This window comes from Xiphophorus hellerii, chromosome 22 (assembly GCF_003331165.1).
Source record: "Xiphophorus hellerii strain 12219 chromosome 22, Xiphophorus_hellerii-4.1, whole genome shotgun sequence".
NCBI classification, from domain to species: Eukaryota; Metazoa; Chordata; class Actinopteri; order Cyprinodontiformes; family Poeciliidae; genus Xiphophorus; species Xiphophorus hellerii.
Window position 1 is genome coordinate 3,365,719 of NC_045693.1, and position 14,850 is coordinate 3,380,568.

The 14,850-nt window shown below is 35.9% G+C and overlaps 2 protein-coding genes across 3 annotated transcripts; both read left to right on the forward strand.

Annotated features, from left to right (window-relative positions):
* The first annotated feature begins 1,851 nt into the window (after positions 1-1,851).
* Positions 1,852-10,237, forward strand: LOC116712616 (sialic acid-binding Ig-like lectin 7). Of its 2 annotated transcripts, XM_032552419.1 has the most exons (11): positions 1,852-2,020; positions 2,271-2,319; positions 2,583-2,776; positions 3,417-3,513; positions 3,663-4,046; positions 4,918-5,220; positions 5,290-5,544; positions 5,648-5,683; positions 5,847-5,931; positions 6,752-6,795; positions 6,940-10,237. In XM_032552419.1, the coding sequence occupies exons 3-11, from the start codon at positions 2,759-2,761 to the stop codon at positions 6,972-6,974; spliced, it is 1,257 nt and encodes a 418-aa protein (XP_032408310.1). In that variant the 5' UTR covers positions 1,852-2,020; positions 2,271-2,319; positions 2,583-2,758; the 3' UTR covers positions 6,975-10,237. The 2 variants fall into 2 exon arrangements, with proteins under 2 accessions (XP_032408310.1, XP_032408311.1); XM_032552420.1 differs by having other exon boundaries at positions 1,852-2,319.
* A 934-nt stretch (positions 10,238-11,171) lies between these two features.
* Positions 11,172-13,818, forward strand: LOC116712845 (trypsin II-P29-like). The gene is made up of 6 exons (XM_032552686.1): positions 11,172-12,123; positions 12,300-12,492; positions 12,575-12,760; positions 13,115-13,176; positions 13,278-13,402; positions 13,492-13,818. Exons 1-6 carry the CDS (start codon positions 12,087-12,089, stop codon positions 13,639-13,641), a joined length of 753 nt encoding a protein of 250 aa, XP_032408577.1. The 5' UTR covers positions 11,172-12,086; the 3' UTR covers positions 13,642-13,818.
* Positions 13,819-14,850: the final 1,032 nt, after the last annotated feature.

Consider the following 14,850-nt stretch of genomic DNA (forward strand, 5'->3'; position numbering starts at 1 on the left):
ATGTTTTAATTGTATCACTTTTTTAAAATCCTGATTTCTTTCTTTTTCCATTCTGTTCTTAAAATTGTCTTTCTTTCTCCTATATTTGTATATTTAAAGTGCTTCATCAAAACATACAATTTCTTTTTATCCATAACCATCACATTCCTTATAGTTATTTTTCCTTAAGATAAATGAAGATTAGTTTAATTTTACAGAACTCATACGGCAAAATTTAGCCAACCACAGCAGCTAATATTTTACTGTAATTTCAGGACTTCTTTTTTTGTGCAAAACAGTGCATCGGTAAAGGTTTTGTTACGTTGACAGTATTTTTAATCGGTCATTGACCAAGTTTAACTAAAGCTAACAAAAACTGAAATTGAGAAAACATTTTCATTAACTGAAATAAAAAATAGTAATTAATTAGTGAAAACAATAACTATTAACTATAACAGCAACAAATTTTACGCAAGTAAAATTATAAGAAACCATGCAAAACATTTCTCAAGTTAGAGTAAAAAATCATTTTTTAAAAAGTCTTCTCAAGTACTAAGTAACTGATCAAATTATCAATAATTTAGTATTTACAAGTTAAAGCATCAGGCAATCAACATAAAGTTATGTTAAATATTAGTGTTTTAAAGACCGAAATTAAAATAATTTATATAATATAAATGCAAAATCAGAAAATCAGGCAAAAAAAAAAACATTTTTCAAAATCATTTTTTAAAATAAAACTTATGAAGCTTTGACAAAAACTCCTAAAAAATTTTTTCCAAAAAGTTACTCATGTAAAAGTAAGTAGTAGTTGGGTTAGTTACAACCCAACTCTGTTAATTAGCAACCAAAGACATCATAAAGTAGTTATACTGACATATTATTGTTCAAAATAAACACGCAAAATTCAGTGAGTTAAAATATCAGCTGTGCTTCACGTTCTGAGAAAATAAGTAAAAGTGAGAAAACAGAAAAATATTCTTTCTTACCATTTTCTTCACTCTGTGGACGTGCAGCAGTGACGTGTTTCTGTGTCGAGGCTTCGAAGCGTATCGGGAAATCCAGGCAGATTTTTAGATTTGGATGAAGCGCGCGTGGAGGCGGGTTGATGGAGCGCGTGGTGACGTATGAAGCCCCCTAAACGGGCCGAACCACGTGACTAATCCAGGAAGTGGATCGTCACATGGTTTGAGAATCAAAATAAAGCAAAGGAAAAAACTTGCTATTCCCCCCGGTTATATTTTGTTGTTTAAAGATTTTATTTCAGTTCATTTAACTGTGCTCTGTCTTTGCAATGGATCCATGTTCGTTTCTAATTGAAAGCTTCGGACATAGAGATAAAAAATCATTCATGATGTAAAAGAATCCTGTGGTCAAATGTGTTTCCTAATTTCTGATGTTTTAAAATGTGATGAACTTTAATGCTGTGAAAAGCTCATATTTGCGGAGGCCCAGCATCAACACAAGGAGACTAACCGGTTGGGCCAAAGTGTTTTAAGATGCAAAAATGAGACAGTTTAAAAACATATCCTGGCATTATGGGACTTAAGCCATTTTCAACATTTGAAACCCCAAAAGTCGAAAATGTTCACCTTTTGAAACTCAGAAATTTCCAAATTTTTTCCAGAAAATTTATGAGGCTGTAGTTATTTAGCGGAAATTTACTTCCTTTTTTAAATGCTTATTTAGGACGTCATACACGTCATCTTTTACAACAGCTGGAAATTAAGCTGCACATTGTAAAAAGAAAAAGAAAAAAAAGAAGCTGCACATTATAAATGCTCTATATGTTTTATTATTGCATCGTGTTTGTTTTGTAATTTTGACAAAATCCAGGAGTGGAAAGTGTAACTGGGTTTTATTTAAACATTGTTATAGATCTGGAGTTTGTCAAAAATGGTTCAAATTAATTTTGGTTCGTTAAAAAGCTATTTTCTCCTGACATTTATGGTTATGTTATGTTTTGCTCGAGATTGCTGGTTACCGTAGCAACCACCAACCGTCAGCTCATTCCCCTTTTCTGTTACCATCTCCAGCTGTGGTTTGTATTAGGACCAGCTCGGTGTTTTCTTTACGAATATTATATTTTAACATATATTTTAGACAGAGTTAATTAGATGCAGGGTTTCATTTTTAGTTTTTGCCATGTTTGCAAAAACTTATGGATGTTAATGTTGTGCATTTTAGCTGTGTTTAATTTTACACCAGCTAGCTGCTAACTAGCTAACATAACCATTGATATGCAGTATAGCTGTCTGGGGTTATTGATTCTATTTTTATTTATTGTGTAGGGGCGGGAGCTGCTGGACTGACCTTAAACTTCACTTTTTCTCTTATTAGGTATGTTTTAATTTTTGATGCAAAGTAATGTTTAAGTTACAAATTGTGTGATGGTCTTTGACTGTTAAATGTGTGATTATATTTCCTGTACAAAAACATATAGCAACTGATATTTATGTCAAAGATCAGATTAGTTATGTGAATTAATGATTTACATTCATGTCAGATGCAATACGATCAAATTCAGTTGTGTTGCTGTTTGTAACTGTGGGCAGAAGCTGCTGGACTGATGTTAACCACCAATCTGAATTTTCTCTTGTTAGAATAAATACTGTGAGCCTTAATGTGCCTGTTATGAAGTTGATCTACTGGACTGGAGACGAACACCTGGACAAACTCAAGATCCGGCAGAACAATGACTTCCTGTTTTGAACAAACCAAGCAGGAAGTGAAGCTCTTTTAACCAGAGTAGTTGTGAGTTTGGTTTGCTGATGAGCAGATGAAGATCGTAGTCTTAGTAAGATTAATTGTTATTCTACTAAGTTTGTTAATTTATTATTAATGCCAGAACTTTGATGTTTTTATTTTTCTTTCTTTCATACATTTTAGTTAGGAAATTTAAATGTGACATTTCTCTACTATGGTGTATTAGGGCCAGAAAAAAGTTGATTTTCTTTAAAAAAAAAAAAAAAAAAAACATCTCAAAAAATGTTCTAAAAAATTTTTAATAAGTAATTAATAATAATCTCTGGGTTTGAAATGTCAAAGAAATTCTACAAAAAACCCTCAAATTTGTAGATTGATCTAAAAACTTTCTGGGGAAAAAATCATAGTTTGAAAAGATGAAAACTTTGACTTTTCAAACAAAATTTCCAAAAGTCAAAACTTTTTGACTTTTGAAACTCAGAAATTTCCAATTTTTTTCTAGAAAATTTCTGAGATTAATCTCAGTTGTGGTGGAAATTTTAATCTCAGTTGTGGTGGAAATTTTAATCTCAGTTGTGGTGGAAATTTTAATCTCAGTTGTGGTGGACATTTACTCCCGTTTTTGGCCCTAGCACTCTACTGTATTTCTCTGATGTAATTTGACATTTTAATTAATTATCTTCCGTTATTTAAGCTGAACTCTAACTTTTCCTTCATGTTGTCTCTGTGAGCTGATGGAGGGACGTAGAAATGTGATGGCCGCCCTGTCTGAAGGCATGCTGACAGTGCTGACAGTCAATTTGTTATTAAGTGTCTCCTTTCTTTCAGGTGAGCTGTTTGTTTTCTCACGTTGAACCATCAAGTAACGGATCCTGTTCCAAAGACTCTGCAGCTCTGATGGAGTTTATGGATCAGGAATGTTTTTCTTCATGCACATTTTGCTCTGTGTTGTCCTCATATTTACGTTGCTTTTACAGGAAGACCGACTGGATGTGAAGAAGACAAAGGCCTCATCTTTACTGCACCGAGAGAGATCGAGGGACTGAGTGGAGCCTGTTTGCAAATCCCTTGTAGCTTTACAGTGAAACCACAGCATAAGTTCGATCCTCAGAAAAAAACATTTGGAGTTTGGTTAAAACCTGGAGCCCCGATTCTCAATAGTCCAAAAAACGTGGTTTACAACAGCAGTCAGCTGAAAAACAAATATGACATGAACATTACTGGAAACCTGAGGGAGAAGAACTGCACCACTGTGTTTTATAACATAAACTCAGAGCAAGCAGACAAATACTTCTTCAGGATTGAGAACGGGCCGTTCAAAATAAGCGCTCTTTGTAAGGCTGTTAATGTAAACGTTAGAGGTGAGAGCATTTTGTTTTTATTTGTCTCTAATATTAATGTTGGAGACAAAATTAATTATGAAGCATCTTTGGTGTAAAACAACAAACTCCATTACTAAGTCTTAAGGAGTTTCCATTACAAATATGCGCAACATTTTGTCAGTATTCTGCAGTGTTTTTATCAAATAAGAAATTAAATTTAAATCAAACGTGAATAAGTTTGTTCCCGCGATATTTCATAAAAAATCTTGCTGCGCCATCACCTTTCTACTACTTCCTGTCGTATTCTAATTTGTGACTTGTGCCAGAGGCAACATTGTTGGTCATGTGGTGCGAAAAAAGTGTTTCCGTTGCAGTTTTGTGAAATTACAACTTCGTATTAGAGCCATTATAGAAGGAAATACATTTCCACCAAAAAACCCATACATTTTCAGATTAATATCTAACTTGGAAATTTCTTTTGAGTTTTGAAAGTTAAAACTCTTTGACTTTTTAAAATTTTCTGAGTTTCATAAAAAAAAAACCGTCACCTTTAGAAACTCAGATGTTTTTTCTAGGAGATGTTTGAGATTAATTTAAAAAATGTTTTTTTAATTAATTAAGAAAAAAATTATTTTAAAAATGTTTAAAAATTTTAAAGGAAATTTTAAATTGACTAATTTTCTTTCTGTCTATAACAGACGCCATTGTACAAAATAAACAAATTTTGATATGGTCAAACAATCCACCTCATCTTAGCACCAAAGCTTTTTATCGAAAAATGAAAGTTTATTTATTTTAAATTAACTTCATTTTTCATCATCCTCCATTTTTGTGCTCCACATGTTGAGTAAAACTCCTGTATCTCACTTTGAGAAATATGTGTGTGTGTGTGTGTGATGTGAAAATACAGATTCTGCTTGGAGACCCAGGATTGAAATCTCAGGTGACATGAAGGAGAAGAACTCTGTCATTATAACGTGTTCAGCTCTCACTCCCTGTCCACAATCACCTCCTAAACTCACCTGGAACCTCAAACCGGACCACAGCAGGCTGACAGAGAAGAACACGGACGGAACATTTACAGCTAAAATCCAGAAGAACATCACGCTGTCAGACACACATGATGGATTCAACATCACCTGCTTTGTCAGATATCCTGTGGATGGAGAAAAATACAAGTTTGCAAAGGCAGAAGTGACCCTCAGCGTTTCCTGTAAGTGACCCGGTCAGAACATCAGCTGGTTCTCATCAGTAAACTGAACGTGTGTCACATTTTCCACAGATGCTCCCAAAAACACTTCAGCTTCCATCAGTTTGTCAGAAGATGGTTGGGTGAACATGACGTGCTCCAGCAGAGCCAAACCTCCCATCAGCCTTTTCACCTGGTTCAGGAACAGCACAAATGGAACCATGCAAGTAACCGAAGGAGACGTTTATGGACTCAATATCACTGAGGAGGGGATTTATCACTGTGTGGCCACCAACGATCTTGGTAATCAGACATCTCCAAAGGTTCATCTGACTGGTCAACGAAAAGGTAATCAGAGAAACATGGAATGTGGTTAATGTGCCTCAATGCTACAGAAAAAGCAGATTTAAACAGTCTGACTGATTCAATCTTTGTTTGTTTTTCCTTTCAGGGAACCTGCAGGTTGATGGACTTTCTGAAAGAAGAGGTATTCTGCTATTTCACAGAAAAACTTTCTTTCCTCAATTTTTCCAGTCATGCGCTACTTTATTTTATAAGTCTGTGGCTATAAAGTGATGGGGTATGAAATATATCAACTCTAAAAATATCTGACATATCTTCGGGTTTTTTTCCACATCTTATATTCCCAGGAATATTGAGTACTCCAGTTAAGACTTCACTTGTGTCAGCATTAGGAGTTATTTTGCTTGGCTCCCTGATCAAAATCTTCATGTGGTGAGTATGAGAATGTGAGTTTATGTATCCATAAACTATTCCCAGCACTGCAATTAATCTCTTTCCTAAAAACTCTGCACACAAATACAACATTATTAAAAAAAATTATGCTAAAACAAACAAAAAACCTACCAAACGCACCCCTCATCTATTTTCCCCTTAATCAACAGTTCAAAATCCAATGAATTCTACTGAGAGGACCCAGGAATATCCTCAGATTTTAAAAAATCACACCTTGAAAATAACTGCAGCAAAGTGGGACTGAATCAGTTGAAGCATTTGCTCCACACAGGTTTTATAGTAAGATGTCAGGCGTAGCTGGGATTTTGGCACAATTTAGCCATATGTGTCCAAAACTGTGTCAAATGTTTTTTTTTCACCTCATAAAAGAGAATCTGGTAAAATTAAAATGCTAATTTCTATTGTAGGAATACTTACGCATGTCACAGAGCCTTTGCATTTACCCTGGGTGTCGTCAAAATGTACCAGTCTCCATTTTGTAATGACAAGAATGAATAAAAAATTAGCTGAATCCTTTATTGGAAGAAAGAAGAAAAACTGTCAACAAATGTGCAAAATAACAATAATCAATTAATAAAAGATTAATTTAATATAATTAGCAGAGTAAGAAAACAATGGGTTGCTGTAAATACTTTGCAGATGTAGTACTTGAACTTTTTAAGTGTAAAAATATTTTTGTAGTTTGGGCTCCAAAAAAGTCTGCAACCCACAGAGCCTCTCACTCCTAACGCAGAAGCTGGTTCTTGTCTCCTATCATAAAATGCAACAATTATTCTGACCCCTCTATAATTTCTTCCAGGTTTCTTAAGATCAGACATCTATCTCCAAAAAAGCCCCAAACAGGTGTGGTACTATGCAGTTCTCATTATAGACAATATTTGTGAACAAATAATTCATCAATATGCTCTTTAAGTCACCGTTTGGTATCCATGAGTGTTTTATATTTTCGTTTTCCCTTCTAATTTCCCACATACTCACACTACTAAGGACTACTGTCTAGAAAAGGGAGTCAGAAGAACTGATGTTCGATATGAGGATCTAAACTCCTGGATAAAACAGACCAGGAGTCTGCCTGGCAGCAGGCAGTCACAGGAGACGACCTACACACAATCGGTCTCCAGGTCAAAAAGCAGCAAAGCAAGTGAATAAACATTGACCTCTCTCTGACTGTCAGCTGTTTGTTTCATATTACAGAACCTGAAAAATACATTTACTGGGATTGTACTGGTAATTGTTAAATGACTGGAAGCTCCAAGCTATCACAACCAAAAAAAATTTGCATTTCTTTGCAATAATGGATCTTTATGCCTAAAACGTTTGATGTTACTGTAAGTAACCATGCAATTTCAAGGGAGATTTTTATAAAAACTGTGTAAAACAATCTGGATGTCTTCTTTCAAATTTTGATTCATACAGATTTAAACCTGTGTCTGATGAAAATATAACAACATAACGCTAAGACCTCATAGTATATTGGTGTAGCCTAAGGGAAAATGTCTCGCTCTTTGCTTCCATTTGGCTCTAAATCACACGTGTCATCGGATTTGCACCATATTGGATATGAATGACCACTGACGATACTGACATTGACTCCACTGTGCTGCTTACATTATTCCAACAGCTATGTCTCCTGGACACAGCATTGGATCTGCACCAGATTGTTTTGTGCTTTATCAGGGAGCACTGCTTGACATGTGGCCCAATTTATCCACAGCACCAACTGGAATATTTTCATATTTTATATTTTTTAAAAATCAGCCCCAAGTCATGCTTTGACCCAGAATTATAAGATTCAGCCTACGTCTAACTTTTCAGGCTCTTCAAAAAGGCTTCTTGAAGCCATGACACAAACCCAGCAGGAAGTCGACCCTTTTGTCTCTTTTACACATGTTGTATCTCAACAAACTCTTGCAACTTGTCACATACAGACCTCAGAATAGCACAGGAGTCTTGAGGCAAAGTTATCAACAGCTTTTATCTGCATCAAAGCATGTGGGCGTGACCAATCCACCAAATCTGACCAGTTGTCATAAAACATCAAGGTGGAATAACTTCCACACACAATCTCACAGCTGCAACACATTTTGTGTTATGACAGACTATAACTCACATTGTCAATTTGTGACATCACATTCAAAAATGCTGTTTGGTATCTTACTTTTAGCCTTTGATTGCAGCTTTAAATTTTATTTCTACTTTCACTTTAAAACTAAAGTGTCTGCAAATAAATGAAGGAAATGTGTACTTTTAGTTAAGAGTTATTGAACAAATAACAACTAATCAAGTTTAGACATGTAAAATATCTTTACGCTAATGTCATTGCTGAAACCCTGTGTGCCTACTTTTCCAAATACAAACTCACATCAAATATCACCATAATCTCTCCTTGATGAGGAGAGATGTGCAACATCAGCTTGACCAGATCTACTGCTGCTTCACATGTGAAATTTCCGCCATTTTCTCAACCTCTCCATCTCTTTCACTTCTTGCTACAGAATGGTTGTGATAACAGACTGTACACATAGCACAGCATTGTAGACATGAACATGAGCATAGCCAACCTATTCACAGCCAAATTAAGACAAGAACGATTTTACTTTTTTTTTTTTTTTTTTAAAAACACCAAAAATATTGACATGGGCAAAATGATGCTGTCCGTCATAAATTTTGTTGTTGGTTAATTTTTGGTTTACCTCCCAGGTCTACTCCATAGTAATGTTATTAATGGTGGCGTTGACGCCATGGGCATCACACAAAAACATTGCATTATAACATTATAAAATATGGTGAAAAATACCTGCCTAATAAACTACCAGTTATATAACTAAACAAATCTGTAACTTATACAAAATATCTAGGATTAAAAGTGAAGGCTGCTCCCTTGAATGACAACATAAATATTTCACAACCAACTACAGCTGTGCAGTGCGAGTCATTATAACGTTGTAAAGTTATTTACTGTCCTCTGTGGATTCTCATGTCTGTGTTTAAAGATGATTTCTGGCTAAATCTGTGTCCACAGAGATCACATCATAAAGGTTCCTGTCCTGTGTGGATTCTCATAACTTCTTATTTTAAGAAATGTTCTGCCACAGCCTCCACAGTTAAACATCCCTCCTGTTTGGGCCTTCCTTCTTGAGTCAACATTTTTCCTCTCTGTAAAACATTTTATAGTATCCAGCAAGCTTGGAGACTATTTCTGAATCTTGTTTGTTAATTAGGTTTCCATCTGACTCAGGCGCTCTGCTCTCTTTCCAGTCATTGTCCATGTCCTCAGTTTTCATTCCAGAGTCTGACAAGTGTTTCATCTCAGAGACGGGGTGATTCACATCATCGTCCTCTTCAACCTTCTTGCTGTCTTCAGACACTAAGGAGTTGGAACCATCTCCATGATCTTCTATCTTGATGGATTTTCCTGTATTATTTTCTTTTGGAAGTTCTCTGTCTTTAATTTGGTCTTGATAAAGCTACGAGAACAGAGGTTACTGTTTATCATCCTCACTCTTTATGGCACTTATCCAAAAACAATGAACGTCTCGACATTGCAGATCTTGTGTAACTGTGTTAATTGGCAACATGGCGCATTTCAGGGGTCACTTTCTGGTCTGTTTTCGATCACCTGCCGAGAAAAGTTAGTAAATTAAAAACAAAGTTTAAATATTTTTACAATTTTCGTCATTTTGTGAATGTGCATAGATGAGGCAGAAATTTATAAATGACTAGATTTATAAAGCGGAAGGCACGTGGTCATGCAGCTCCAAACTCTTTGGTTTCAGCCATGTTTTTATCATGTTTAATTACTTCAATCTTAGTTTCCCATTAGCTTAGCTTTGTGGGACGTGTCCAGGGGATTTTGCAACACTGAGGGTTGGGGGCCATTGCTGGAGACATGACGTTCTGTGTGTGGGGCCACGGGACCATGTGACAGCTTGAAAGAACGGTCCACCATATTTTTGCTTAGGATCCACATGCACCACACTCTGTGGAAATGGTGGGGTGGTATCTGTGCCACCACATCAGGGGGGCAGTTAGGAATAAATAATTATGTATATTCCTCTATGAAATATATATCTTGCATGCTCATGTAAACACACACACACATACATAAGGATAAAGAAAATGGCACATTTGGGAACGCCCTCTTTAGGGCGCAGCTTAGATAAAAAACTACAAAATGAATCAGAAACTGTTGTTAGACACTATTTTGATGTGTTGAGCTGTAAGGAAACATGGCGATGGACCAGCGCTGCATTTTGGTCTTAATAAATGGGATTGATGATTTCAACTCACTCACTCTTGTAGATAATTATTATTATATTATTATAATTATTAAATTAATATCAAATTCTTTTGTGGGAGTGGAATAGGAAGCTATTTGTTTCTCCTTTTCTTTAGAGATTTCATCATGATTTTTAAACAAATGTTTTCTTCTCAAGGTAAAGGGGGAAAAAATTATGTCAGAGTTGTTGTAGTTCACCTATTTTCCCTTTTGTGCACCAACCAGGTCTGTTTACCAGTTTTAGGACCTGACTAACACCCCAGTGTTTTTACCTTGAGAAATAATGAGATTTGGTTAAATATAAAACAGGTTTAATGCAGAAAATTATGAGATGTTACAGGTCATACAAATGGAACAGATACAGAGTGACATTCACCCTCCAGGGCTGGGCTCCACTCAGCTCACCTTAGGGGTGACACCGAGTGAAGCAAAGATTGTACGAGTTCTGCTTTTAATTTCTCCTCATTCTGCTACCTCTCTAAAGTGTTGGCCTGCCTTAATCAGTTTTTGTTTTTGTGTGACTGTAACCAGTCTTAAATATGGTTATGTCAGCGTGCAGCCGTGTGCGTGTGAGCAGATAAAACAGATAGCGAAAAGACAAAGAGTCCTTTTGTCCATAACAAAGTTTTCCTTCTGAATTTCTTGTAACAATTCTTGTCTATAAAATCATAAGATTCATAGTTTCTTTTACGAAGGACATTTTAGTTCCATTAGTCTTTTTGTTTTTCACAATGTAACATCAGGGCTTTTTTTCTATCTCTTTGTATTTATGTTTGTCCTTAACTTTATGTTTGTTAGCACTTTAGCTCCACTTTACACCAAACGAACTTTGAGCCACATAAAACAGATGGGGTATTTTTAACCCTTTCATGCATAGTGGTCACTACAGTGACAATGTAATCACCTTGGACTATGTTTTTTGTAAGTTTGATTTTTAATTAAATTTACAACAGAACTTTTACGTCTCCTGCATGTTGCATTTGGGTCACAGAGTGAACTTAGACCTTGTGAGATTTTGTCAGACAAAATGTGTAAGTTCAGGAAGCTTAAGTCACTGCATGTCTACTGTCAGATCAGATTACAGTTGTTTTTTATTGCTTTGACCTGCTGAAAGGATCTGAGATCCACTCAGTTTGCATCATCTCAGCAGTAGAAAACCTCCTGCAGATATATGAACATCTGGACACGTTTCTCTTACCCTTTCTGAAGACAATTAACACAGACGTCATTCAAGCCAAACTCCATCGTTTATGGCAACCAAACAGCTTACAACTTTGTGTATTACCGCCATCAACTGGACGGAGATGTAATTCAGAAATTTATTTATCCTATATATCTTCAAATCTTAAAATAACTAAATTACATACATACTTATACACTCACACACACATACATACTAAATCCTCTCAGCTAATTTTGTATCTTTTAAATATTTAATAAGTGCTTGAATTATATCATGTGATTGATGCTTTCCTAATAAATTAGCCATAATTACTGAACTCCCCATTACCCTTTCCAATTCTTTCCTCTTTTTTATATATTTTCTACAATAAATCAACACATGTTCTACTCCTTCTGTTTTCCTGCAATAAGAGCAATCATCTGATGGATGTTTCCCTATTATTTTTAAACCACTATTTAAACTAGTATGCCCAATCCTCAACCTGTTAATCCATATTTCGTCTCTCCTATTCATTATACTATTATTTCTTATGATTACCTCCTTCTGTATTTTATGTAAATGATTGGACAGATCAGTGTCTGTCTTGTGATTGGTGGCTTCCTACAGGAAGTTGTGAGCAGAGTTTAAAAGCTGCTGCAGGACTGCAGACATTCACAGGAAGCTGGACCAGCAATGGCTCTGCTGAAGGTTCTGCTGCTGCTGGGGCTGGGTGAGTCGGACAAGCTGGAGACACTGGAGACATTTCCCTCTGATTCTGTTTCAGACTGAAACTTCTTTGCATATAGACTGTGATGCTTTTTAATCTTTAACTGTTTATTCTTTTTCTGTTCCAGCGGCCATGTTTGCACCTGATTTCTAAGTAAAGTCCTCCTTTTTCTTCTTCAGGTGTTTCAGTGAACTCAAATGTTTCTCTGCAGAAGAGAATCATTGGAGGCCATGACTGTGATGACAGGGAGCGTCTTTATCATGTTCGGATTGAGAGCAGCAATTATACTACAATAAGACTGTGTGGAGGATCTCTGATCGACGCTAAGTGGATCCTGACTGCAGCTCACTGCTGGGAGTCGGAGGCAGGGTGGTAGGAAAGAAACATTAAGACAGTTTTATCTGCAGATGATCAGGTTTTCTTTGTGTTTATTATAATCTAACCTTTTCTGCAGGATTAATGTAGCAATGTTAAAAGTTCATCCAAGGAGGGCTAAACAGCAGAACCATGTAATCCGATACGATCCTGTGATTTATACTGACCAGGGCCAAAAGCATGATATCATGTTGCTGAAGCTTCAGAGACCAGTAACAGATATCCCACCTGCTCGGCTACCAAGATGCCAGAATCGTCCTAAAATGTAAGTCTTTCTCTGATCAAAGACATGACTTCAGGTTTTCTGTCTCTACTCCTCCAGTCGGGTAGAGACTGGAGGAGTAGTCTCTAGCAGAGGTGTGCTGAAGCAGAGGCTTCAGCACACCTGAGTCAGGTAATCAGGCCAACAGCAGAACCAGAACCCATTTAGCTCAAGTGTGTTGGACCAGAGACACATGTAAAGGACGCAGGACATCGTCACTGAGGACTGGACATGGACACTCCTGTCAGAGGATGAAGTCCTTCATGGATTTATTTTTTGTTCTGTCATTGTTCTTTATCACAATTCAATTTCTAAAGTTATCTTGTATTTTTACATTTTATTTTTATTGTGTTATAGAGGCGATACAGTTCAGCTGGCAGGAGAGGGAGGAACAACAACCGGCCCCAATTATGAGCGAAGTGAGAGAAATATTGAAGTTATGAGAGTAAAATCTTTGTCTCTGTCACTACAGAGAAGGTCGAGTGAAGAACATGTTTATGATTCTCATGTTTCTCTACAGACCCCAATAATCGTATTCCAAAACATCTTCAGTGTGTCAACATGAGTGTTGTTCTGGATACCCACTTTAGACCAACATGTGGGAAAACATTTCTTACTGATGCACAAAACAAGGATATATGTCTTGTAAGTTTTTCATCAATATCTCTCTGCAGTGATTAGAACCTTTCTGTTTTACAACATAAATAAATATATTGATATAAATTTTTCTACAGGGCGACTCTGGTTCAGCAGTGGTGTTCAACGGGATGATTTATGGTGTGATTGTTGAATGTGGAACAAGCTTTGCATGTCTGATACCATCTACAATCATAGATGTTTGTGAATACATGGATTGGATAAAACAAACAACTGGGCTTAAATAAAACATAAACTATCATGAAATAAAATTCTCATCAAATTTCCTCAGATGTAATTTTATAGTTGTTTCTTCATCACTTTGTAGTTTGTAGAATTAGGATAAATGAATAGTTTTGTTTTCTCTCACCTGACCTTGACCTCCTTAATTGAGCTTTCTCTACCTCAGAAATGAAACATTAATCAATAAATGAATGAAAAAGAAACATTTCCTGTATGATCGTCTTTACATTTATGGTTCAGTTGATGGTTTTCCTGAACTGAGTCATAAAACGTGACATGAGTTTTAAATCACACAAAGAGGAACACCAGAAATAATTTAGTTATTCAGTTTTTGTCTTTATTTTACATCAGAAATGAACATGCAGCATGCAGTTACACCTGATTTAGTTCTAGAGAACTTTAACTCCAAGACCAAAGAGCTGTGCACAAAAATCATGAAACAGAAGTCACATAATACAATTAACAAATAATAAAATCCTAATAACTTAAAAATAATACAAAAAACCCATCACATTTTTAATAAAGATACAAAGGAAATAAAAAGTTCAATAATTAAAAACAATTTAAACGTCAAAATCTGGAACGAAAGAGAAGTTTTAAGAAAATATTTAAAAACTGGTAAAACTAATTAGTGGTAGCTTCTGGTTGCCACAAATTTAACATAATGATAGTACAGTAGAAATTTTTCCTCAATTGCAGTTAAAGTGTCATTGTCATTATAATTTTAACAATTGTTTTAAGGTCTTGTTCAACGTGCCCCTTTTTAACTTTGAGTCCCGGCCCCTCCAAAGGTCTCTGCACGGCCCTGGTGTATACAAATTGTTCCAATGCTATGCTAAACATAACTCCTAAGCTTCCACTTCGGTCCTGTCACTTAAATAATGTTATAAAATGTATTTAACGTTAACACAACCCGGTGTTTGTAAACATGACGGTAGCAGTATAGCACAGACAGATAGACTTAGCTATTTATCCATGCTATGGTAGGAAAACCTGACAAGGTAGTCAGAACACCGGATCACTACAAGAAAATTCACCAAAAACAGAAATACAAAACACAGCGGTCCTAATTCAAACCTCCAACTCATCCCCTGTCTAAAGGAACCTGATGTCGCCCTGTCGGATCACTTTGCTGTTATCTTTGAAAATACTTTATCCATTAGCCCACTTAGCTAAACAACTACTATCACAAAACGTTCTTTCACAGACAACAC

Bases quoted from the DNA above. Each gene is read 5' to 3' on its own strand.
- LOC116712616 (XM_032552420.1), top strand. The intron at 3,514-3,662 runs GTGAGCTGTTTG...TTGCTTTTACAG, and splicing joins AAGTGTCTCCTTTCTTTCAG to GAAGACCGACTGGATGTGAA. The intron at 5,221-5,289 runs GTAAGTGACCCG...CATTTTCCACAG, and splicing joins AGTGACCCTCAGCGTTTCCT to ATGCTCCCAAAAACACTTCA.
- LOC116712845 (XM_032552686.1), top strand. From the start codon at position 12,087: ATGGCTCTGCTGAAGGTTCTGCTGCTGCTGGGGCTGG. The intron at 12,124-12,299 runs GTGAGTCGGACA...TTTCTTCTTCAG, and splicing joins TCTGCTGCTGCTGGGGCTGG to GTGTTTCAGTGAACTCAAAT. The intron at 13,403-13,491 runs GTAAGTTTTTCA...ATTTTTCTACAG, and splicing joins AAAACAAGGATATATGTCTT to GGCGACTCTGGTTCAGCAGT.